This window comes from Hyperoodon ampullatus (genome assembly GCF_949752795.1).
Source record: "Hyperoodon ampullatus genome assembly, chromosome: 1".
Lineage (NCBI taxonomy): Eukaryota > Metazoa > Chordata > Mammalia > Artiodactyla > Ziphiidae > Hyperoodon > Hyperoodon ampullatus.
In genome coordinates this window covers 211983220-212009548 of record NC_136914.1, presented here as the reverse complement: position 1 = coordinate 212009548, position 26329 = coordinate 211983220, and the positions used below count along the sequence as shown (strand labels likewise).

General features: G+C 46.3%; 1 protein-coding gene across 2 annotated transcripts in view; it reads right to left on the bottom strand.

Moving 5' to 3' along the window:
* Positions 1-1573: 1573 nt before the first annotated feature.
* The window catches only part of VTI1A (vesicle transport through interaction with t-SNAREs 1A), a gene marked incomplete at its 5' end in the record, with an annotated part of 359894 nt that continues 335138 nt past the window's right edge, over positions 1574-26329 (bottom strand). For both annotated transcript variants that reach the window (XM_079716619.1, XM_079716620.1), the window contains one exon: positions 1574-1706. In XM_079716619.1, coding sequence (XP_079572745.1) covers positions 1613-1706 — 94 coding nt within the window. In that variant the 3' untranslated portion in view covers positions 1574-1612. The remainder of the gene's footprint in view (positions 1707-26329) is intronic.

The window sequence follows — 26329 nt, the reverse complement described above, 5'->3', positions numbered from 1 at the left end:
CCATCCCTGCGAAGTAAATGCTGCAGCTTTATTTACACAATACTAAATGATTTATCTGAGCACATGCAGGCCCTAGCCTGTTTCGATAAGTACAATTTCTCGGGTGGATTCTGCCATTCTGCATTTCCTCTCTAAACCATAATGGTTCTCTTCTGAGTTGGGGAAAAAAAAAAATCAAGTGCTGCATCCAGGTGATCTCAGCCTGTGGGCACAGGTGGTTAGCATTTTTTATGAAGGGAACAGGTTTGCTTTCCAAGGATTCAAAGCTTCCAATTATACTCAAAAGATAGAAAGGACCCTGTAAGTGCCTATGAAGTCTTAAGAAAAACACATTTTGCTTTATGACTAGCGGGAGAATGACCTCAGCTTGGGCACCTTGAAGCCTGGTCATAAATGAACTCATTTTAAATGCAATTCCCAGTTACCTCGGACAGAAAGACACCAAAGAAAATCACAAAGCATGGCAGAGGTTTGAATACATCGTGAATTCAGGAAGGCTGTGCTCACATTTGTTAGTGAAAAACCCAAGCCATCCTTTTGTAACGCGCTGCAATCCCGTATTCTTTTAAAGGAGGTTAGTGAACATTTTCCATCAAGTTTATTTCCAGTGGATCAGCCTATAGGACTCTACCGTATTGATAATCACATTTGAAATTTCTCACTGAAGGAGTCAGGTTCTTGCTCTTCCTGAAATATTCATGCTCTCTTTACATACCGGAATGGATGTGGAGAGAACCCTGTCAGACCTTTTACATGTATGAGGGCTGCTTTTGGCAGTGCAAATATTAAGACGGAAAGGATACAGAGATGCTTACACAGGTCAGGGGAGAGGAGGTCACCATTAAATACCATGCCGGGGCTCTCTCTGCCAGCAGATTCTGGGGAGTATGGGATTTTTGGAAGGCAAGGAAATCTTTCTTGTAGCCAGTAATCAAAGTTGTGAAAAGTGGATATTGGGCAGTCTCAGCAAAAAATATTGTGGGTAAAAAAAATATATATATATGCACAGAAAAACAGGGAAAGTGCTAAGTCAATTTCCTGCACAACTGCTATTAAACACCCACCTTTACAATGAAAGCTCTCAGGCAGATGAACTATATTCATTATGCCTGGGGAGGAACAGGGCTAGTTTGCTGGGCCCGTCACTGGCTCTGGCCGCTGCTTGCCTCTGCACTTTTCATGCTCAGACATCACAGAAGGGCTGATCGGTGACAAGAGGTGTGTGACAAACAGCACAGTCCATCAGAAGCCCCCGTGACTGCCTCATCATGCCCTCTCCCAAACCATGACCCTTGACCTGTCCACAGAGCAAGCAAGAATGTCACCAAGGCTATTTTGGTCAGTAGATGAAATTACCAAAAGGCAAATAAACATTCGCCTTTCCCTGTGAAAAACAAATCTGGGTGAAGACAAACCTAGAAAAGGAGGCCAACCCACATGCAAACAGGAATAGAAAATATTTTTACACTCTTTGCACTTTAGCTGAACAGCGGTGAGAGAGAGGGAGGGTCATTCAGGCCCTGTCAGCGCGAGAGAATGATTCATGTGACCATTTTGTCTTAATTACTCAGAACGAGCCATGGTCGCTGTTTATCAAGGAAGAGCAGATACATCAGTGTCTTCTGACAGAAAAAGTGATCGCTGTCAGGATGGTGATAACCAGGACGATGGCCAGAATGACGATCAGGATGCGGTTCTGGATGATTCTAGGAGAGAGCAAAGGAGGAAAGGCAATTCACACAGATAAACCGAGGACAAAGATCATATAAGACCAAGTCGGCTAATCAAACGGAGGCTTCGCGGATGGGGGTGGGGAGTCCAGTGTGGGGTGTGCGTGTGCCTGCGTGTGTGTGTGTGACCACGCAGCTCTGTGGTTCCACAAACAATCCACCAGCAAACGAACGACGCCACAGCGATTGTCACGAGGCACCCGGAGAAATGCTTCCTGAGAAGATGCAGCGAATCAAATGGCTTTCTGGTCTCCGAGTACCATGTAGTAATCTTTCAGTGATCAAGGGCCCCATGCGAGCTTCTCTTTTTAATTTAACATGTGAGACAAGCCTCATTTTTTTTGCAGTGTTTCCCGTGAAAGTGAAAGACTCCAAGGAAACATATGTCAGTAAGGTACTTACCTGTACAGAAATACCCGGGGAAAAGTAAAAGAGAGACTTAGGAAGAAAAGGACAAGATTAAGAAGCAAGTGTCAAGCTTGCAGCTCAGGCTATGAAACCATCATCTGTCACTGGGGCTCACGCTCTGTTACGCCGAGAGGAAACGTTACATGTGCTCCGTGGCAAAAAAAAAAAAAAAAAAAAAAAAAGATGGAAATGAGGAATAATACAAAGTACCCGGGTGCCTCGTGTGCTCTGGCTGGTGGGCCCTCACCTCTAGGGATTCCAATCCCCTCAGCTCTGGCTCTGCCAAATGCAGATGGGGAACTGGGGACTCAGAAGGAGAGCCAGAGTGCAGATGCACGCTCCAAGATGCCTGCAGAGGGCTTCTGATGAAGTTGTTTCATACTTGGTTACCTCATTCTGAGAAAAGAGGTCGAACATCAGAATGCCTCATTGAGGCTGTCTAAGGGAAAAAGCTGGGTCAAACAGCCCTGCCCACGCTCACTCCCACAGAATCGACCACGCAGAAATAGAGGCAGCGTGTTGGGCGCTCCGGCCGGCTGTTCATCCAGCTGTCAAGATCCCACAGCAAACCCCATCTGCCCGTCCTCCAAATACCAAGGAGAAAAAAAGGTCTGCTGCCTTGTCTAGACACACAACGTGGGATGGGGACTCCCATGGGAGGAGCTAGGTGGGACCAGCCAGGCCCCCGGTTTAACAGAGACCCCACCTTCCTAACTTCACATCTTCAAGAAGAAATCTCTACAGGGCCTTCGCAGCCTATTCTAGCTTCTGGGTGAGTTTCTTTCTCGGAAGAATGACAACATCCTTGTGGTTTCAGTTGCATTCTTCCTTGCGCAACCCTTTCTTCCCCAAACCTAAATGGATGGATGCAGGCGGGCACATCAGACAAGCCCACTCCCTCGTGGCCCCCTGGAAGGACTAGCTCCCTCTCCTCCTGACAGGTTACAAAATGATCACATTTGCTGACACGTCTTCCGCAAAACTGCTTTAGCGCCTGTGTCCACTTTCCTCTGAGGAGATGAATGATCCGCTTGGTCCTCATTTATCACGTAATGCTCAGCTAAGATCTGTCTCGTTTATTTCTTCCCTTCCCCACTAGAAAGGCTGCGCCCTGACATTAATTCTTCTGCGATGACAGCTAATTCAGACTTAACAGGCCATATATACTCAGGAACCAGGAAGATTCTCGGTCCCCCAAATAAATAAATAAAAACAGGACTTCGCGGCTTGTTAAAGTGAGGCTAATTACGAACACTGATCGGTGTAACTTGGTGGCTTGATTTAAAATCCAAACTGATTTTTTCCCCTTTTCCCTGGAAGGGGCATAAGTCTTCAGAACAGTCCCTACACACCCCATTTGCCCAAGTCACTGTCAAATCTCTATGTACCACAGTCACCCGCATCAGACTTGCAAAGGAAATCAGCAAAATGGAAGCTCAGCAGTGAAACAGATTAAAAGCATGAAAACTCTTTAAAATTCTGCCTTAAGTCATCCACGGTAGTGTGTCTCCCAGATGACAACCATTTTATTTGTGGGTTGAGGGCCCCAAGGCATCCATGATGCTAGTTTATAAAGGATTAACTGTGGGTGTTACCTGTTTAATCTGAGGCATGGTTAGAAAAATGAATACACAGGAATCCCGAAATCCTCAGCTCTTCCCCAGTCTTCCTAATTGGGCTTCCCTCATCTCAAAGCAAAGAGTGGGTTTCACCCATGATTTTTCCTAATAGCTTGTCTTTAACTCACTCAGTGCACACACACCTGATCCCAAGAAGGGCACCACTGGGTCACAGACGTTCAGAAAGACCTTGGTGCGTCCACAGAGCCTGGAGCCTTCACTTCTCCAGCCCCAGAACTCGGCACGGTTACTGGCACGTAGGCCCCCAGGAGAACTGTCCAAAGGATGATAATGAAAGAATGCAGCCCCTGTAATTGTAATCATTCCATTCAAGGGAGAATGGAGAAGAAACCTGTGCAAATTTAATTGCAGGAAAATCACAGGGAGTCTGCATAGAAAAGGCTGAAGTTAAAAGCTGACGTAAACTCCCCAAAGATGGAACACTGTATCATGGTGTCTTCTCAGAGCACTACTGGGTCAAATGGGGAGAAGGAAAGGTCCTCATGGAACTATGTGCTGGCGGTGGAAGAGGTCAGCAGGAGAGAGTATTTGCTTTCAAACAAAGATATGTGGGACAAAGGGTGTAGAGGGGGGAAAAAAAAAAAAAAAGAGCTGGAGCTGACAGAATTGGAAGTAAGCTTGACTCTGGCCAGGCCACCAACCCAGTTTTGGGCCTCAAAGGTGTTGGGCAGATACAATACCTCTAAGGGCCAGAAAAGTGAGCTGTTGGAGCCTTTGAGTGAATAAGACCAAGCCAGCCTGGACAGGGAAGCAAAGGCTGGCATTGGTGGGCCCCATCTGTGAGGAGGCCTGGCCTACCGTCACAGCCAGGGGCCGCTGGCAGGTATTGCTGTAGGCAAAGCAGAAAGGAATGCAGAGTCCGGAAAGAATCAGGTCCACAAGCCGGGAAGCGGGGTTCCCAGCTTGTGAAGCAGAGAAGGAACTTTGGGGGAAGCCCAGAGTAACTTCCTTCTAACTTTGGACAAGGTTGAGGGGGGTGCTTTATATTCAACTAGGTCTGCCACAAGCGGTCTTAATCTCCCTTTTGAAAATGCAAAGTGTGTTTACCCAGTAAATAATTTAAGAAAGAATATACACTTGAAAGAAGACATCCATTGAAACAGCGAGGCTAAATTGCCTCCAGGCAAAAACATGTGCATTTGCATGCTGCATTCTATTAAGTGAGCAGGCTGTGGCTTTAAAAGAATGTGGAGCCAAATTAAAAGGAATGTGGGCCTGAAACATCAAGGATTCTCCAAGTTTACTTTATGAATCACAGTGCTGTTGATACAAGATGAATTAACCATTTACTTTGAGGCTGAACTCACAAAGTATTGTTGCAAATACCGATCCCCGTGTGGAACCCAGGGAGCCGCTAATCTTCCCATTGCCAGTCTCCTCCCCCTCCAGAAACAAGCTCCTGCGTGTGGCAGCCGGAATCACAGAAGACTGGTTAAAGGGAAGTAAGCAGACGAGGCACCTGGCACAGCTCTCTGCTCTCACTGCAGGAACCCAGGAATTCCACTGTAGTGGGCGTTTCCGCATTCACCAGCTTGCACATCCTTATTTCTGGGCACACTGACCTGTCCCTTGATGTTAGATGTGGCCACGTGACCTGTTTTAGTCCATGGAATGTGAGCAGAAGAGCTAGGCGTCACTTCCAGGTGGAGGCATTTAACTTCCAGGGTTTGACTCTCCAGCTGGCTCTTCCCTTGCTGTTCTGATCTAGGAGGCTATAGGTTCCGGGAGTGCAGCTACAGGATGGTGGAGACTCCTTCCGCCTGGATCCCTGAGTCACCCCATGGAAGACTATTGCCCTGGAGGCTCAGTGGGACTCACAGTGGGCTTGTATTAAGGTAATGAGATTTGGGGGTCGTTTGTACTGCAGGATAACATCAGCTATCCTGGGTGATGCACCCCTGATCCCCTTCTCCAACAAGACGGGGCGTCTGGCCAAGCCAAGTGGTTTAAAGCATCCAAAAAGCCAAGGTATAATGGTGGTGAAATGACTTCTTTCCTTGAAGAATAGGTTTTTTTGCCTCTTGGTTTTCAAAAGCTGGGGTCCTCATCTCTCCATACTTGGTCGTAAGACTCCTCACTGAAGACTCAAGAGCTTCTTCCAGCTGTAACCAATGCCAGTGTGTGTTCATGAATGTGTCAGCAAGCTCAGGGGGGGCATTCTGCTTCCCACGAAGAGCAGATATGTGTTGGCCGCATTCATTTCTCCCTTCCAAACATCTGGTGCTACCCCTAGCCCCAGGGGTAGAGCTGTGACCTAGGCTAAGAGGTCAGTGTGTTACGTACCCCTGACCACAGTGACTGGACCAGGAGCAGGCATGTGAATGAAGCCAGTCTAATAGAGTGAATGTCAGAAGCTTTGCTTGGAATGCAAGGTCAGGTCACCTGGACTATGTGGTGTGCAAGTGTTAGGCCTGGATCTGCTGCAGCCATTTTGTTTCCATGAGGGAAGCCAGCTGAAGAAAGAAGCTGACCCGTGGAGGATAGCAGAGTTGACGAAAAAGCAGAGAAATGGAACCCCAGTCCTGAAGACGTGGACCTCTCTATCAAACAGCCTTCTTTTGGACTTTCCATTATATGAGAAAATAAATGAATGCTATTTCTGAAGTCAGTTTGAGCTAGGTCTTCTGTTATTTGAGACCAAAAAGCATTTTTAGGTTGATTCACTTTAATTTCAAAACCAAGTCCTTCATCAACAGCATATTTTCCCCATCTCTTCCGGGAGAATTTCCTGACCATGCCCCTTGCTCACTCATGTATTTCCCTGTGTGTGCCCCTCTCTTACCACAACATTTGCCACACAGTTTTATGATTTTCTGTTTCTGGGCAGGTTTCCCCAATAAAAAGTGGCCCCTCTGCGGCCTGAATCTCCTTTGTCTTTTGTATTCCCAGTGCTTAAAATAGAGCTTGGCATAGACATTCTCAACAAAAAATAAATAAATAAAGCTTGCTCAATGTGTGAATGAAGGTTCATGTAGTCGTCTTCCTGGTTTCTAGAGCTGCTTGTAGACAAGCACAGCTTTAGGAGTTAGCTCTTAGCCACTCTCCCATGAAGCATGCCAGCAGTGTCCAAATCCCTTTACAAGCCTGCATTCATTTGTTGGAGAGTGCACGCCACGCCACAGGTTTGACGCCCCGTCCTGCACACGCTTTCCTGCCTGACCACAAATAATGATGCCTCACTTTTGGGGTCTGACAGAACAGTACCAGCTGGCAGGACATTTAGCAGCCAGGACAGCAGGGGGCAGGGCGGGGTGCGGGGGGGACGCTGTGCACAGGAGCCTGTATCGTGTCTCTTTGGGAACTTTCCAAAAACAAGGACCAAGAGAAAGGCTCTCCAAGTTCTACGTCCAATTCAATGGTAATATTCACCAGAAAGAAATGAAAACAGGAGTAGGGGAAATGGTTCATTGTAATCAGCCTCTAACACTAACTTTAATTTGAAGCATTCTTTTCAAAGCTGGGTACATGGTTGCCTCTGAGCTAGAGCTGTGTGTTTGTTGTGTCCACTGATAAAGCCCACTGATAAAGCCCATCAGGGTCTTCTATGTCCTGTGCCTTCAGGAGGGATCCTCAGCTTCACCCCAGGATTCAGGTGGGGCGGCCCCCAGTCTCTGATTCCACAGGTGGACACATGACACAGGCAGGCCCACAGGCTAATTACAGCTCTCTGGCCCCTGCACAACCACTTGTTCAGGAATTGGCATGCCACTCAGGCCAGATGGAGTCGCCCGGGCATTTTTCCTAAAAAATCGAGAAAAAGGTCCTCTCTTTACTGGGATTGACTGTGGGGACAATGGAGGCCTAGAGCAGCAGGGATGGGGGTAGGGGGGAGTGGGGGGTATTCTTATCACCACGCAGGAGAGGAACCCGCCCGAAGGATGGCACGCAGAGGAGCAGAGAGCCTAGAGGTGAAGAAAAAGACGGGTTCCTAAAGGCACTATTTGAACCCCTGCTGTGTGCCTGAGGAACTTCCCAGTTATAGAAGCCAAACGATTCCCTTTTGATTCAAGCAAGTTTGGCTGGGGCTTCTCTCACTTTCAACCACACTGACTGCACTGAGTTGAACAGCTATCCTCTCACCCCGCCCCAAATTCACGTCCACCTCAGAATGTGACCTCATCTGGAAACAGGGTCTTTGCAGATGTAATTTGTTAAGGATCTTGAGATAAAATCATCCTGGATGTAGGGTGGGCCCGAGATCCAATGACTGGTGTTCCTTATGAGAAGGGACGGCACAGATACAGGGAAGAGGGCCCTATGAAGTCACGTGCAGAGACTGGAGAGAGGCTGCCACCAGACAAGGAAAGCGTGGGGTCGCCTGAAGCTGTAAGAGGCAAGGAAGGATTCTTCCCTAGAGCCTTCAGAGGGAGCATGGCCCTGCTGACTCCTTGATCTCAGACCTCAAACCTCTAGAACAGTGACAGAATATATTTCTGTTGTTTTAAGCCCTCAGTTTTTGGTGCTTTGTAATGGCAGCCCTAGGACATGAATACATGAAGTTCTCAGATCCAGACCAGGATATGGACCCGGCCTTCTTGTCTCAGTCTTTACAACAACCCTTCTCCATGTCTCCACCCCCTTGTCTTCCTGTGAGGTCAGGACAGTCCCAGCCTGGTTCCCTGGAAGCTTCGCATACAGCTGTGGGTCTCACAGTCTTCAGGAGCTGTTGGTTCTTTCATCACAGAATGAGATTTCTATTCATGAACAGAGTAGGCAGTGGCCCAAAGCCATGTGAAATGAGGGACCCGAGGGGGCACATCCCACGAGACTCCTGCCTCTGTGATAAGACATTTAAAACAAGAAGAGGGGCTTCCCTGGTGGCACAGTGGTTAAGAATCTGCCTGCCAGAGCAGGGGACACAGGTTTGATCCCTGGTCCAAGAAGAACCCATGTGCTGCGGAGCAACTAAGCCCATGCGCCACAACTACTGAGCCTGCACTCTAAAGCCTGCGAGCCACAACTACTGAAGCCCACGCGCCTAGAGCCCGTGCTCTGCAACAAAGAGAAGCCACCGCCATGAGAAGGCCGCGCACCGCAACAAAGAGTAGCCCCTGCTCACCGCAACCAGAGGAAGCCCGCAGGCAGCAATGAAGACCCAATGCATCCAAAAACAATAAATAAATAAATTTATATTAAAAAAAAAAAACAAGAAGAAAGCCAGATGTTATCTCTGGGCCAACTAACTAAGCCTCTCCCCACCATTCATAGTCCATACCTACTGACTTGCATTTAGGAGTGGTCAGTTATCCACAAGTCCTGAGGGAATGGGACACAGGAGGGATGAATTTTAACAGGTGGAGAAATGAGCATGCTCTCCAGCAAGGAAATGAGGGGACAGGAGCCAGTATCTGAGCCCTGGGACACCGAGGCTAGGTCCTGAGTGAGGACAAGAAGTACTCTGTTTCCGAATTTCTACTTAATTTAAAGGGATTTAACCTTTTCTGTAAAGGGCCAGGTAATAAACGTATTAGTTTGCTAGAGCTGCAGTAACAAAGCACCACAGACTGTGTGGCTTGAACAACAGAAATGTGTTGTCTCGTAGTCCTGGAGGCTGAACGTCCAAGATCAAGGTGTTGGCAGGTGTTGGTTCCTCCTGAGTGCTGGGAGGGAGAATCTGCTCCTCATCTCTGCGCCAGCTCCTGGTGGTCTGCTGGCAACATTTGAAACTCCTTGGCTTGGAGAAGCACCACCGCGATCTCTGCTTTCATCTTCACGTGGCATTTTTCCTGTGTGTGTATCTGCATCCAAATTTCCTCTTTTTGTAAGGACACCAGTCATATTGGATTAGAGGACCACCCTGCTCCAGGATGTCTCACCTTAACTAATTGTATCTGCAAAGACCTTTTTTCCAGACAAGGTCACATTCTGAGGTCCTAGGGGTTAGCACTTCAACCTATGGATTTGGGGAAGGGGAGTGGAGGAGGGGAGAACACACAATACAACCCATAACTGTAAGTATTTTAGGCTTTGTGGGCCATACGGCCTCTGCTGCAACTATAGGATCCTGCCTGTGTAGTGCAAAAGCAGCCCTAGACAATTCGTGGACAAGTGACCACGGCTGTGTTCTAACAAAACTTTCTTTACAAACACTGAGATTTGAATTTCATGTAATTTCCCCACATCAAAAAATATCCTTCTTTTTTTTTTTTTTTTGTGGTATGCGGGCCTCTCACTGTTGTGGCCTCTCCCGTTGTGGAGCACAGGCTCCGGACGCGCAGGCTCAGCGGCCATGGCTCACAGGCCCAGCTGCTCCGCGGCATGTGGGATCTTCCCGGACCGGGGCACGAGCCCGTGTCCCCTGCATCGGCAGGCGGACTCTCAACCACTGCGCCACCAGGGAAGCCCAAAAATATCCTTCTTTTGATTTTTTTCCAACCATTTCAAAAGTCAAACCATTTTTATCCCATGGGCCATACCAAAACAAGCAAGGGGCTAGATTTGGTGTGCTATCTGTGGTTTGCCCACTCCTGGTTTCAAAGCTAAAAGCTATCGAAGGCAAGCCCTTCTCCGCTGGAGAATGTGCGGGTCCTTGGACCGTGAGCAGATGGGAATGGCAGGTCTGGCCAAGTCCCTCTGAAGAGAACAGAAAACCCAGAGTCCCTGCCCCGAGGGAGCTGACGGTGTCACAGTGAGCAATCAATTACGGAAGCCTGACAACAAAGGCTGTAATTAGAGTAATGCCAGCGCCGGGGACAACTTGTTGTGTGTCCACAATCCTGGATCTGGCTGGGGACAACTTGTTGTGTGTCCACAATCCTGGATCTGCCTGAGGTGACCTGGAGCAAGTCACTCTGACACACTTGGGCTTCAGTTTCTTCCCAGCAAAATCAGCCGGTTCACCAATCCCCCAGGGAGAAGACGATTAGCTCATTAGAGATTATAAAGCACTTTTGCAAAAGGTAAAGCCTTGACATGCGAGAGGTCGGCAAGTAACCCTGTGAAAGGAGATGCGGTTTCAGGAAAGGCGACAGGCAGGGGGAAGGTGGTCAGAGTCTGGAGGAGCTGCCTGGGAAAGCTCCAGTGGCTGCGGGGGAGGTGGAGGCACGTGTCCAGGAAGCTGCTGCCCAACCCCCCACCAAGCCCAAGCCCACCAGGCTTCTCAATCCCACAGTCTGGTATCTATCTGGGCCTCACGGTGACACTGTCCCCAGCAGGGCGAGCCTTCCCTCCAAGGTGGCCCCATAAACATCAAAGGCAAAGGGAGGGCATCGTATTGGCTGGCTTGAGGACACCTTCCCAGCCTGGGAAGGCGGCCAACAAGTACCTGTCAGAGCCCATTGATAAGCCCGCCAGGGTCTGAGGAGCGGTGTGTAGTTACACTGCCCTCTACATTGCCAAACGGGCACCTCGAATTTCAGGCTGGGCAGTGCAGCCTCTGCTATTCTGGACTATGGACTCAGTGATGGCAGGGGCCTGGAGAGCTTTGCTGGCTACCGGGCTTTCAGATACGATCAAGGCAGCTCGCTTCAATCAAAGGGCTTGGAAAGAACTTGAAGAAAATCAAATAAGGATGCTCTAGATATGCAAGGTACACTTATTCCCTCCCAGGTTTGCAGACAGCCAGAGCTGGAAAAGGTCTCCATACTCTGGTCTGGAGTGTTTGTTTTAGAGTCGAGGACCCTGAGGGCTTGAGAGGTGGAGGGATGTGCCCAGGGTCAACCCTGTGGGGCACAGCCAGGTCTCCAGACCCCCAGGCCCGCTCCTGTTTCACCGTGACCCTCATTCTCACGCGAGCGGCCAGGGCCACTGTGGCGACTGCACATCATGGCAACTCCAAACATGTCTTCTGCTACCAGGGAATGTTCAACAAAATCCAGGAACACAGCTCAGAGCCTATCAGTCTCCACCTCTTACTGAGCTTAACCCGGTCCCACTTCTACATACAATGAAGAGGGGCCTGGAAGGATGGACAACAGTGGTTCCCCAACTCCAGGCCGAAGCTCAAGGCAAGAAAAGTGACATAGAAACCTCCTTTATTTGAGAAACAGATTACTCAATTTCAAGGACTGCCCTTTTCTCTGAGATTGTGTCCTTTCTACTGTTTTAGTGCTCAGATGTCCTTGATTTTATGGACTGACGGTGATAGTAAAAGGCAAGTTTTTCCCCAACGTCCTTATTTGGACATTGGAAATGTACTCTTCCCTTGGAAACTATTCTTACTTGGCAAAATCAGAAGTGGATAATCCTCCTTCAGTTCTCTATTTAAAAAGTCCCAAGTCCAAGAAATGTGAAAGTTCGTGAACCCCGGAGCTGGAAAATCCCACCCAGCTCTACCCTCCGGAGATTCCTCCTCAGGCCTTGACAGCGTGGTTGCCAGGGTGATGCCAACAGCAACATCAATGACAGTGACTGTGAGGACAGCTGCAGCTACACCCCACCCACAGCTCATATGAGCCGGGTGTGGACTCCTGGCCAGGTGCTATTCTGGCATTTTCTACACTTTGTTGAACCCTCACCACAATCCCATGAGGTGGAGACTATATCACTCCCATTTGGACAAAGGAGTTCCCTGAAGCCCTAGCCCACCTCTCCAGTCTTAGCTTCCACCCCTGCTGGACACACACGTAATAAAGTGGTTATTTAGGCAACTGGTGTGTCTCATGTTCTCTGTCAGACTCGCCTTGGTCGTCTGAAGGCGAGTCTTTGACATCTTCATCTTCATACTCCCTCTGCATGGACACAGTAATTGGGCACGCAAATTAATTTTTGTTGACAGCACAGAACACTAATTAACCAAAGTCTACTCTTTACTTAGTGCCCAGTGTAAATGCACAGTAAATTACTAATATGCATTTCTTTCTTTCTTTTTTTTTTTTTTTTTTTTGCGGTACGCGGGCCTCTCACTGTTGTGGCCTCTCCCGTTGTGGAGCACAGGCTCCGGACGCGCAGGCTCAGCGGCCATGGCTCACAGGCCCAGCCGCTCCGCGGCATGTGGGATCTTCCCGGACCGGGGCACGAACCTGTGTCCCCTGCATCGGCAGGCGGACTCTCAACCACTGCGCCACCAGGGAAGCCCTCTTTCTCTTTTTAAAATTTATTTTATCTGTGGCTGCATCAGCTTTTTATTTATTTATTTATTTATTATTTTTGGCTGTGTTGGGTCTTCGTTTCTGTGTGAGGGCTTTCTCTAATTGTGGCAAGCGGGGGCCACTCCTCATCGCGGTGCGCGGGCCTCTCACTATCGCGGCCTCTCGTTGCGGAGCACAGGCTCCAGACGTGCAGGCTTAGTAGCTGTGGCTCATGGGCCCAGTTGCTCCGCGGCATGTGGGATCCTCCCGGACCGGGGCATGAACCCGTGTCCTCTGCATTGGCAGGCAGATTCTCAACCACTGCGCCACCAGGGAAGCCCCTAATACTCATTTCTATTCAGGAGCATAGCTCATCAGCTTTCTTCAGTCCCTGGCACACTGGCTGTGTCCTTTCAGCCCCTCTCTTTTAGGTAACTGCATGATCACCCGATCCCTCACCAGATTCAGGGACGGAACTAAAAGCAATTGTCCTCTGGGGGTTGCTCACCAGTGACTGTCCATTGCCCAGTGACCTCGTACCACACGATTTTTTATGACGTCAACATCACCTATCATACAGATGAAGGGATACGCTGTACAAAGATTACAAGTCTGCTGAAGATTTAATTTAGTGCATCTGGTAGAAAAGAGTGCTAGACAGAAAAGACTATCAGGTGGGACATTAGCTAGACTCACTGTGTGATCTCGGGAAAGGACTAAAGATCTCTTTGTGTGATGTCATTTAATCTTCACAATGATCCTGATTTATTAGGTAGGACCCCGATTTGGTGGCTCAGACCCACCCAGGGCGAAGGCGAGCCCCACTCCGCATGTGGCCCCCGTAAAGTTCTCAGTGCGAGACGGACCTTCCTCGGTGTCAGGCCTGGATGACCTCCCATTCCCGGTGTTAGGTGTTTCTCACTGTCTCCCTGTGCATCTCCTGCTGGGTGCCCTGAGGGAGGTTCCCCACTTCCGCTGGGTCCTGCCCTGTATTGTAAAGCAACCTCACTGCCCTCCTGAACAAGCCACCCCCTAGCCCCTCCCTAGCCAAGAGCCCACACCCTCTTTATCCTCCAGAGAAGCCATGAGCAGAAGCTGATCAGCCACCTTCATTTTTGGAGCCAACTGCCTGGATTTGAATCTGCCACACACCAGTTGGGCAAGTTACTTGGACAAGTTACTTCCTTACTTCTCCAAGATTATGTCCTTTTGACCCTTTTAGCGTGAAAATATTCTTTATTTTGTAGAGTGATGGTGATAGTAGATGCCACTGTTTTCTCCCAGTGTCTCGAACTTGGATGGAAATGTACACTCTCTTTGGAAACTACTCTCTCTTACTTGGCAAAATAAAAAGTGGACAACGTTCCATCAGTCTTCTGTTTAAAAAGAAAGATGAAAATACCAATACAAGGAATCTGAAAGTTCCAAAGAACCCATGCTTTGGTTTCCTCCTCAGGAAAATGGGGCCAATAATAGCAGCACCTTGGTCAATAAATGACATTAATAAATAAATGAGTTAATTCAACATGAAGTGCTTAGACCAGTGCCTGGCAATAGTAACCGCTCAATAAGAACTACAATAGTTCTTATTTTATAACTCTACTCCTGCTGTCACTCACTGATCTCCCCACAATGAGTCCTGGGACTCCCCCTATTTGGCTGCCCCCCTCCCCTCCAGTAGGCATCCCCCTGCTCAGGCGCCTTGGCCTGGAAAGCCTGCAGAGTCCTCTGCAGATGCCCGTGGGGCACATCCTAGCGCTGCCCCTGATTAGCTTGCTTTGTGGGGTCAAGGCTCAGCCGCTCTCCTGGAAGCCCTGCCTTCAGCAGCGACCTCAGTTACCCAGGAAGGCCGAGGCTGCCCTCTCCAGCTCTGTTAGTTTCCCTGGGGACACCCCTTGACAGCCAAGATGCCTCTTCTGGATCAGGGCTGGCTGAGGTCACACTGGTGGCTGCCTTGGCTTTTGTGATGGGCTTTAACATCATTTCCTGCAAGATCTGACATGAGATACTAATCTCCTAATAGTCATGGATTTACACCTTTTTGCTTTCCTGATGTCAGGGGAATAAACTATTTTGGCAAAGGTTTATCAGCCACCTGCATCTCTGTCAACTCTTGAGGGATGTGGTCACGTTTTCTAGATCATAACATCAGAACTTCTCTCACTCGTCTAGATCTGATTCTGTGGCTGAATGGGATGCGTCTTAACTCATATCTCCACTGTGCCAGTCCTGGGGCTGCCTGTCCTCAGACCCTTTTCTTGTCCCTTCGTTGCTTTGCTCTATTTCATAAAGAGGCTCCTCTGCCACCACCCCAACCCCTGATGACTGGCCGTCCACTGCATTCAGCCAATGGGAGGCGCTGGCGGGACAGTGGGAGTGGGAGGGAGAGAGAAGTCAGGGCATTCCTCCCTTTCTTCCTCGGCCTTCCCAGCAGCTCCATCTCCACTGTGGTTCCTCACAGGCCCTCCCTGCTTCCAGCTCCCATCAGGTGGCCCTCGCCTGGGCTCTGGGCACACCGCTCCAGTCCAGGTGGAGGGGCTTTTTGGTGACTCGAATCCCTGGGCTGCTCTGCAGGAGACACCCAGCAGCGTGTGCCCTGTCTGCTCAAACTTGTATCTCCCTCACAATCTTTCCCTTTAAACTGATTTTACATACCCCCAAGCAGCATTAATCATTTCTGAGCAGGTGACCCCAGGTTAAGATGGCCTCCTCAGAAGGCTTATTTGAGATAAGCAGAGGGCTGACTCACAGTTCTTTGGGCGGGAGGAGGGTGGGGCAGGGTGACGATCAGATAGCAGGATCTCCAGGTTTGCGCAGGTGAAGCCACGTCACCTGCCAGCCTGGGAACGTGCGCAATTCTTTTCTCTAACTAAGGAAGGAAGTCCGGTGGGGGGGGAGGGGAGTCTCCAGTCTGAGGGCTGCAGGCGTCAGGAGAGGGGACTGGAGAACTGGGGTTGCTTGCCCTCATTCTAAACTGGGGTGCCGCTCCTACTCGCCCTTGGTACGCAGAGTCAGCTCAGTGCGGCTGGATCTTCTTTTTTGCCAAGAGAAGCCAGAAACTGTGTTCTTTCTGTGAAATCTCTCAAGTTTTAAATATTGGCAACTAAGAAAAAGTTTTCCAAAACACTGGGTAGCCAAACAAAGAACATCTGTCTGGGGGTCAGAATGGTTCTGATCTTCAGTCTGTGACCTCTGACTAGTTATTAAGGGATGAATTAAAAGGAAGGGGGTGGGTGAGGGAGAGCCTCCCTGCCCTGCATTGCTGGAGATTCCCTCGGAGGCAGGAAAAGCCCAGCTGTCCTGACCCTGTGGAAGTCTGAAGTTCAACCTCTGCGTGAACTTCAATAACCAGGGTCTACACTGAGTGCATCCAACTTAGCCCCTAACTGATTCGTAACCGCAGGGTCAAGGGCTAGAGAGAGGTCAACAGAAGCCACAAACCAGCTTGTGTGTGCCTTTTGGACCTCTCACAAGGGGATGAAAAGCACAGGCAGAGGTCAGGGCTGGACTGCATATCTGCAGCCCCCTTGACCCTCACAGCATGCAGAATGTGCTGGAGAGCCTGGCTGGTGCTTCTCAAGGAGGAGGGTGTACATTTTATGTGAAACGTCTTATAAGTCAGTGGGCCTGAGATGGGAAACCAAGTGGTGTCTTTCGGAGGGTGAGTGGCAAAGAGGTTTGCAGGATGGCCTCCACGCCCAGGCTGTTGCGTGATCTTGTGAAAAACAAGGAAATGTGCCTCAGTTTCTCCCTCTCTAAAGTGGTAGTAAATATATGTGACCCAAGCCTCCCTGAGGATGTTTGCTGACATCCACGCCTGTGGACTTGATAAAAAGAAAGAAAAGAAACTGCCAAGGAATACTGCAGCCTTTGAACTCTTTCTCAGCTCCTTTACTGCAGCAAATAGAAAAACCAAGTCAGGAGGGCTCTTTACAGAGACTGAGCCAAAAAGCAGCCCGAATCTTAGAAAGAAGAAGCCCTTGTTTCCTCTGTCATTCTTTGGAGGTACTGTCCTCTAGCTCCCTGGCCTTCATTTTCACAAGCAGATGGTGAAACCCAGCCCCCTACGTGGGCACCCTAATTACCAGCTTAAGGGGGTACCATTGGAGGTTTCTAATGGAGTTGGGTAGAGCCTCAAACTCCCCTGTCGAACACTCGTCAGAAGTCCAGCCGAGGGAAACAGGGTTGATCGAGGGGCCTAACGAATGGGGTCGCCCTCTCCTCGAGACTCAGGAGTCTCCTCTGGAGGAGCGGAGCCCGCGAGAGTCCGCACCACTGGCTTTGCTCAGGTTCGTGCATGCGCGCTTGGCTGTGCTCGGCACCATGCCACCTGCTTAGACGGAGGGACAGCAGGAGACAGCCCTGTGGAACTCGTGTTTCCTGTAAGGATGCTCTTGAACATGTTTACTACCCTGCACGGCGTGTGTCCCTGTGATGAGGTCCCATGGGAAGGTGTTGGGGTCGGGGGAAGGAGGAAGGAGCTGTGTTTTCAGCTCATGGATGTTGACACATCTAACTGAAACCGTCTTCCTCTTCAAGTCGCCTGCCAGATGCCTGGAGATAAATTTGTGGCCCACTTCTCACAAACGTATGGGCTATTCCACAGTTTGTGTGTTAACCTCCCCCCAGACTTCATTTACTATATAGAAAATCTATTGTATACATTTTGGTAAATTGCTGTAAATCCTTTTGGGACCAAGACAGGTTTATACACAGGCACTAAAGAACTAAGAAAACAAAAAAATTTTCACATTTTTGTGGGTTGGCTACTTTAATGATTCTGGCTTTATTTTCCCTCCTATCCCCCAAACAATTCTGTACTATGTGATACTTGGAAGGCGAGTTTGCACGTTTACCGAAACAATAAGATAATTCCATTTTTTCTTGAATCTCCTTTTGTGGCCAGCATGGGGCAGTTTCCAGAGTGAGCCCAAACTTGGGACTTGGGGCCCCTGGGTTCCTCCGTAGCCAAGTGCAGTGGATCGTGGTCCCCTTTGTTTGGGGATTTACTTCAATTGTCTTAATAACACGGACCTCCTTTTGGAAGCAGAAGGCGTTCCCAGCAAATGTTGGCTGCAGATACGCTAGCTGAAATGTTACCACGGTCACGGCCCTTCCTTGAACAATCTAAAGCATATTTCTCTCTGTATATATTTGGTTTTTCAGATGCTTTAAAGCCTAGAAAACAATCATAGCTGAGGCCATTTCTGAGATGGCACTAAAAGAACCTACTCGGAGACAGATAAAAATAATGAGAATCTTTCTGTCAGGAAAGATTTAGAAAATATCAGTGGCATTATTAAAATTTAATTTTTTACTCAGCTTTTTGGTTCTCCTTTCCAGTGATAATGAGCAGGACTGCACACCTCCGCCTTGCTAGTACTTGTTTTGTGCAATAAATTCAGCCTTCCAGTCTGAAGACATTTCAGACAACAGTTTTGACTGCTATAGGCTTATTTTTTACCCTGTGCTGTGCTTTGAGTCTTCCTATAAAAACCAGTTCATGAGATAATTTTCCACAAGGCCAGTGGAACTAATAAAAATCAATTTTGCCCAACTGGTTCAGAGAAGTCTTGGGAATAGCCAAGGCAGGACAGCAAAAAAAGAAAAAAAAAAAAAAAAAAGAAGAAGAAGAACCAATGTATTCACTAATGGTTGACTTGATAGAGAACTATCAACTTAGCTGACAGGAGATGCTTGGCTGTAGGAATTTTCCTTTCAGCTTGAACAGAACACCTTTTAAGGGTCTAGGAAAGGCTTTTTCTTCCCAGTGGTTGAAGATACCCGAGTGTAGTAATTCTGAGTTGCCCATGCCCTGGGTGACAACGAGGCCAAATTTGGGCCTGACAGATTGTGGCCTCTGAAGTCCAACCCCTTTCTATTGTCAGAGAAGCTGGTTTTGTGAATGGGTGGGCTGGGTTGTACACAATTTACTCCAAGGCCACAGGACCAGTGGGTGAGGGACTCATCAATGCATTCAGATACCTCAGGTTCTGGAGACATCCTCATCGCACTCCTGCCATGACCACCCATCTGACTCCCCATTTTGGTTTACTGCCAATGGAAGTAGGATTCCAAAGGGACACCTCTTTTGAGATCTAGAAGCAAGAACAGGGTGTGGTGGCATGCAGACCATGTTCTGTAAAACACATGCCTTAACTACCAGCCATATTCCTTGGTTTAAGACACTAATTGACATGTCTAAAAACAAATGGCAAGGCTTTGCACAGAAAATATTAAAAAAAGACTGGAAGGAAATGTAGCTAAGCAGTACCAGCGTTTGTATTTGGTTGGTGAGTGTTTTTTGCTTTCTATTACGTATTTTTACATTTTCTTAAATTGTATATTATTACATACATAATTATTATTTAAAATAATGCTAAACTAAGAATTGAGTAAACTGGAAAAAGAAACATAATACTTTATTCACAATGTTATAAGAAAGAGAGAATGTGTGAGAAAAAAAGTTAACTTTTTTGGTGCCTTATGCTATCTGAAGTACTTCACACAAATTCTTTTATTTAATCCTCATTACAAATCTGTGACAAAGATAACAATGTTACCATTTTCCAAAGAAGAAAACTGAGACTTACGGAGGTTAATTTGCCCAAGATTGCACAGCTAGTCAGTGGCAAAGTTGGTATTTAAAATGAGGTCCAGGGGCTTCCCTCATGGTGCAGTGGTTAAGAATCCGCCTGCCACTGCAGGGGACACGGGTTTGAGCCCTGCTCTGGGAAGATCCCACATGCCGCGGAGCAACTAAGCCCGTGCGCCACAACTACTGAGCCTGCGTTCTAGACCCCGTGAGCCATAACTACTGAAGCCTGCGCACCTAAAGCCCGTGCTCCGCAACAAGAGAAGTCACCGCAATGAGAAGCCCGTGCACCACAATGAAGAGTAGCCCCCGCTCACCGCAACTAGAGAAAGCCCGCGCGCAGCAATGAAAACCCAACGCAGCCAAAAATAAAATAAATAAATTAAAATGAGGTCCAGTTTCAAAGACCATGTGCAGTGCGTGGTGGGAAGAATAATGGCTGGCATCACGGTGCATCTTATATTGTAGCTCACTTTGCATTTATGAATCAAATCAGGGATAACAACATCTGTTCTTTTTTTTTTTTCCTACCTGAAAGGTTCTTGTGATGTTCAAATTAGATCATGCATGTAAAAACAGAGAAAATGCAAAGTTCTCCTCAAAGAAATAGAGTGATATGACAGTATTTCATATAACATTGGTGAGTTGAAAGTTGCCATAAATACCATTGGGATACTGATAATTTTCAAAGAAAAATATATACTGAAATAGAATTAATACTAAAACTACACTGAATAAATTTGTTCTTGATCATTCAGAAGGTATGAGAGGGTCTTGTCCTATTCTACTTGTCATTAAGACCACCAATTTTCTTGCCCATGGTATATTAGGTAAAAAGCAAAGGTTAAAAATACTATGAATATTATGACCCTAATTTTACAAAAGGATAAACTTGAACAAAAATTGGAAAGAAATACATTGAAAGTAATGATTGTGTTTAGATCATGGTGATTTAAAAAAAATCTTCTATGACTCACCACATTTTCCAAATTTTTTTGTAATGAATATGCACTATGTTTACAGCCAGAAAAATAGGCACTGTTTATCAGCTCTGCACACAGAGACAAAAACATTACCTTCTTCCTTGGATAAGACTGCAAAATAAATTCTGAGCTTCGTGGTTGTTCGAATTCTGGTGAAAAGTTTATTTGGAATGCATTTCAAATCTTCAAACGAGGAGTATAGCTACCCCATTTTCTTTAGACAAGTCAGGCTTGGTCTGCTGAGGGCTTTTGCCACATACAACTTGTGCAAAACATCAGAGGTCAAGACACCGGAGACTTACACAGTGCACTTGGAGAATAAAACAGAACCACGCCTGGGACTGCCATGATGTTGCAAGGATGAGAGTGCCTGGTCTGAATTCTAGAATGACCTGCGTTTGCATGGTGGCCTCAGAAGGGGACCTGTGCTTCCTGTCAGAGCACACAATCGGTAGCTTAGCAGAAAAGTGTCACCCTGTTTGAGAAAACAGGGCCCAGTTCAGATTTCAAGCAGTGCCACCAAGGAAGCTATTTTTAAGTATATAATTGCATTTGTAGCATCTGGCATTTTGCACACTCCAGTTTTATGACTTCAGCATGATACATGTGCCGTAAGACAGACGAAAGAGAGATTAAGTGTGGGATATTGGAGTCATGTTGAATATTCCCGGTATTGAAATATTATAATATGCCCTAGAGATTATTCCAGGGCCAAAGAAAACCTTACCAATGTACAGAACGTTGGAGTGGGGAAGACTTGGCAGCCAGGGAGACTAGGGATTTACTTCACTTACTAAGCCAGTACACAGCCTCAGATGCTAACACGCACTGATAGGAAATGCCAACATTTCAACTTAAATCAAGACTCGAGCCTGTAACGTCGACACTCTGCCTTTCAGCAGAAGATCACAAACAGCACCAATCTGGGTTTCTTGTACTAATTGGGGAGGTTTTCTAATTTGCTTATGATATCTGCCTCACGGAGAGCTAATCTTCCTCCAGTTACCTCCTAACGCTGCCTGAAATAATCCGCTTACTTCTGGTCTGTCCGCAGTACTTTATATCAAATAACACTCGCTTCCTTAACTCAGCCACAGCAAAAGGCAGCCGCAGCCCTGGCCCCGTGCTTCAGCATCGCCGGGCGTGCGTGCGACGGTCACAGCAGATGCTTCTGCGGACAGAAGCCAGGCAAGGAACAAGGGTGCAGCCAGGCTTCTGAATAAGTAAGAATGATGAAATGCGTGCTAAACAGCACTAATTAACAACTGAGAGCCTAATCTGATAACTGTTTTGAAAAGACTGAGACATAATTTTACTTTCTCAGGCAGGCAAAATATTTCAGGGTGATCACCAACCTATGTAATCAACATTCAAACTCGCTTCAAAACTTTTTTTCTAAACACCTCCTCCCACCCCATCCTTTTGAAAGGTTCATGCAAACATTTAATGACACAGCCTGGAGGTTTAATTGACACAGGCAGGCAGTGCCATTTCAGTAGTATTGTTGCCCTATCTTGACTCACTTTTAACGCGTTAGATTTTTTAAAAAGAGTTTTGGGGAAGAAAATGTTTTAATTTTCATAAAGTAGAATAGCCTAGAATGCTAATGCTCATAAAACACACTGTAAGTGCACAGGCTTGGGGGGATCCCCAACAAACAAGTGACGTGAGTTGTGGTGTGATGTGGCGGGTAGAGCGTGGTGCCCAGGTGAGATCCAGGCTCTCTTCCCAGGTGGGCTCGGCCTGTGTGACCTTAGGCAGGACACTGTCTCCTTCTGGGTCCCCATTTCCTTGTCTGCAAAGTGCTGGCTGCGGGGGTTTGCAAGAACTGGAGGATTTCTAAGATTCCTTCTGCCACGAAGGGTCTCTGGTCATTAATCGAAAGGTTCTTTTTAATTTTTTTCTTATACATGGGCCTATTCTAAACAAGCAAACCCAGCATTTCTTTCCCCTTCTATGCAACACATCATATTTGAAAACACTTCCCTCACATTTTCCGAGGTTACTGAAGGGAAAAAAGTTATATTGTTTAATCCTACTTTATAGGAGTTTGCTCTTTTATTAGAGAACAAACCCAGAACAGTGATCAGTAAGGTATATGTACCCAAAGTGTGGGAGGAGGAAGGAGGAGAAAGAGGCTGCCTTCAAGTGCCTTGTGGAAATGTATAAAACAAGCAGCGAGATAGTCCTTTGCCAAACACTGTCATAAATTTTTTATTCGGCAGCTAACATTCTCACTAGTTTTCTTGGCAGCAATTGGGACCTTTAGCAAGAAAGGTGCAGGAGAAAAATACCTTGTTTAGAGATGTTTTCAACACTTTCTGGGATTTTTCAGAACTTCTGCCTGCAGCACATTTTTACAACTACAGTCTCCAATCACCTGACGAGTGGGTGGTGGGGTTGAACTTTTTTCTTTAAAAAAAAAAAAGAATATAGGGAGAGAAAGCAAACAAGCAGTGCTACCCCCTCTGGCCTTCCACTGAGCCCATCTTTCTTATTTTTCGTGGTAGGTATTTCAGATATCCAAGTGCTTAGTCTTCTCTGTCTAGACAAAAAACTGAAAATAGAATGTACCTTTTGTTGAGTCTGATACTATCTATATTGTATTCCCAGATGATAGAGATAAATGAAACAGGCTGATGACTAGGCCATTTTTCTTCAACAGTTCTGCCAAAAACAGGTCCCACCTGTTGCCTTTGGGTCAGTTAATGGACAAAGTGCTGCCCTGGATTTGCCCTGATGTAAGCACATGCAAAGATTCAATTTTGACAGTCACACTGCCGATGGGGAAATGAATGGAGTGAAAGCTCGTGGAGATGGTCATTACCCATCTCAGGGAACCTCAGCCACTGGAAGCTCTTTGAGGAGGAGGGCTGGGAATTCTGGGAAGTAAGGGGCCAAAAGCCATAAGGAGTCAAGGATAAGGCCTTTTATTACAACCACATCCTACATACTTTATACAGACTAGCAAAATTCTTCAACAGGGGACTTCCAGCTCCGAGTGAAGAGGTCAACAAATTCACTCCCCCCCAAATAAGTTTAAGACTGAACAATTGTTAAAACAATCTTTTCAGGGCTCTGGATAATGACTGAAGGCAAAACCCAAACTGAGAAGTGTTTATTCATAGAAAGCTGACAGAACTTTGGGTAAGAAGATCCCCACCTCACCCTCTGGCTTAGTTGGCTAGGAAGATGGTTTTATCAAGGCAGGACTGCCAGAGGAGGCTGACTTGATTTGGAGCAGAAGGCAAAAGCCAGTGGCATTGTCAATAAAAGTAGCAAACTTTGTAGGAAAATGAATGGGGGAAACAGCACAGTTTTGCTGGCCTGAGGTGGCAGTCCTGGTCGGGATGAGTGACAGATCAACCAAAAATGTGATGGGGAGGTTCTGGAAATGAGAGAGCCATAGATGTGCCAGATAAGCTCTCCACACATCTTTTGTTGATTGGGAAAGTATGTGTATATGCTGGGGAGACCTGGGAGACCCCAGTGAAAAGTCAAAGCCAAGGCAGGCTTGAGAACTGGCTGAACTTTGAATGTTCTCTTCAACCCACATACAGATTGCTTGGCAGAGGATGGAAGCCTTACGGGTTCAAGGTTTTTGAGCACAGTCTTTGCTCAACCATTGGCTGGCCACTAAGCTATGTGTGCAAAGGGGCAACCCCTAGGAAGCCAGGCTCATAAAATAAAAATAAGAATTAAAAAAAAAAAAAGCAATAACCGAGCAGACTGCAGGGGAGGTAGATCCTGCAGATTATGTTCAAGCAAGCTACTTAAAACTATCAGAACCCTGAGCTGTTACAACATATCTCTAAAATGTTTAGTTTTAAACAAAAAATTATGACATGACAAAAAGAAAAGAAAAATGAAAAAGGATGATCTATATTCAAGGGGAAAAAAGCAGTCAATACAAACTGATTCTGAGTGACTTTGATGTTGGTTTAGCAGACAAGGACTTCAAAGCAGCTAGTGTAACTTAGTCAAAGTCTTAAAGGAAGTTATATTTAAAGAATTAAAAGAAATTATGATGACAATGCTTCAACAGATAGGGAATCTCAATAGAGAAAGAGGAACTATAAAAATTCTACAGTTGAAAAATACAATAAATTAAATGAACAGGAATCAGTGAACTTGAACATTTGCCAATAGAAATCATCCAGTCTGAAGATGAGAAAGATAAAAAAAAATTGAAGAAAAATGAGCAGAGCCTCAGAGACCTGTGTGACAGAGCAAGAATATCACCACATGTGCAGTGGGAGAGGGAGAGGGAAGGAGAAGGAAAAGGGAGAGAGAAGGTGGCAGAAAAATATATTTGAAGAAGTAATGGCTGAAAGAGAAAATCTTGAAAGCAGCAAGACAAAAATAACTCATTATGTACAAGCAAACAACATTATGATTGATAGCTGAATTCTCACCAGAAACAATGGAGGGAGAAGACAGATGAACATATTCAAAATGGTAAAAATGTGGGTGTGGGAGTAACCTGTCTACCAAGAATCCCATATCTAGAAATAGCATTAATCACAAATGAGGGTGACATAAAGACATTTCTAGATAAATAATGAGGGAATTTTTTGTTAGCCTTACAAGATATACTAAATGAAGTCCTTCAGGCTGAAAGGAAATGACACCACAGGGTAACTCATATCCAGAGAAAGAAATGAAGAACACTGGAAATGGTAAATATGTGGGTAAATATAGAAGACTGTATATACATTTTCTCTTATCTTCCCTTAATTTCTTTAAAGAACATAAAGAGTGCATAAGCAATAATTATAAGGACAACCATCAGTATTGTTTGGTTTATAATATATACAGATTTGACAATCATAGTACAAAGGAAGAGGGGAATAATGGCCATGTTGGAATAAACTTGCTATATTTTATTAGAACTAAGTCAGTAGTAAGCTAAAGTAGATTGTGAAAAGGTAGAAGATATATTGCAATTCCTAGAGCAAAGAATAAGAAAATAACAATAAAAAATGTAGTTAAGGGACTTCCCTGGTGGCGCAGTGGTTAAGAATCCGCCTGCCAATGCAGGGGACACGGGTTTTATCCCTGGTCCGGGAAGATCCCACATGCCGTGGAGCAACTAAGCTTGTGTGCCACAACTACCGAGCCTGCACTCTAGGGCCTGCATGCCACAGCTACTGAGCCCACGTGCTGCAACTACTGAAGCCCGTGTGCCTAGAGCCTGTGCTCCGCAACAAAAGAAGCCACTGCAATGAGAAGCCCGTGCACCGCAACAAAGAGTAGACCCTGCTCGCCACAACTAGAGAAAGCTTGTGCAGAGCAACGAACACCTAACGCAGCCAAAAAAACAAAATATAGTTAAGAAATAAGCAGATGAATTAAAATGGTATACACACAAAAAAATCTATTTTAAAAAAGAAAGCAGAAAAGAAGAATGAGAGGAAAAAAGATATGAGGCATATAGAAAACAAATAGCAAAATGGCAGACATAAATCCAGCAAGATAAAAAATCATACAAATGTTACTGGACTAAATAATTCAATCAACAGCAGATTGTCAGACTGGATAAAAAAGATCCAACTTTATGCTGTCTGCAAGAACATATGCTGTGTAAAGAGACACACTTTAGATTTAAAAGCACATATAGGTTGAAAGTTAAAAAAAGGAAATATATATACCATGCAAATAGTAAACTTAAGAGCATTGGAATGTCTATATTAATATCAGACAAATGGACTTTAGGACAAGAAACATTCCTAGAGAAAAAGAGGGTCAGTTCATAAATATAATAGGGTCAGTGTATCAAGAAGATATGGCCATTATAAACATATAAATACCTAACAACCAAGTCCTGAAATACATGAAGCAAAAACTGATTGAAGAAAAGAGAAATAGAGAGTTCAATAATTATACTTGGAGATCTCAATACTCTGCTCTTGAAAAACTGACAGAATAACTAGACAGAAAATCAGTAAAGATATAGAAGACTTCA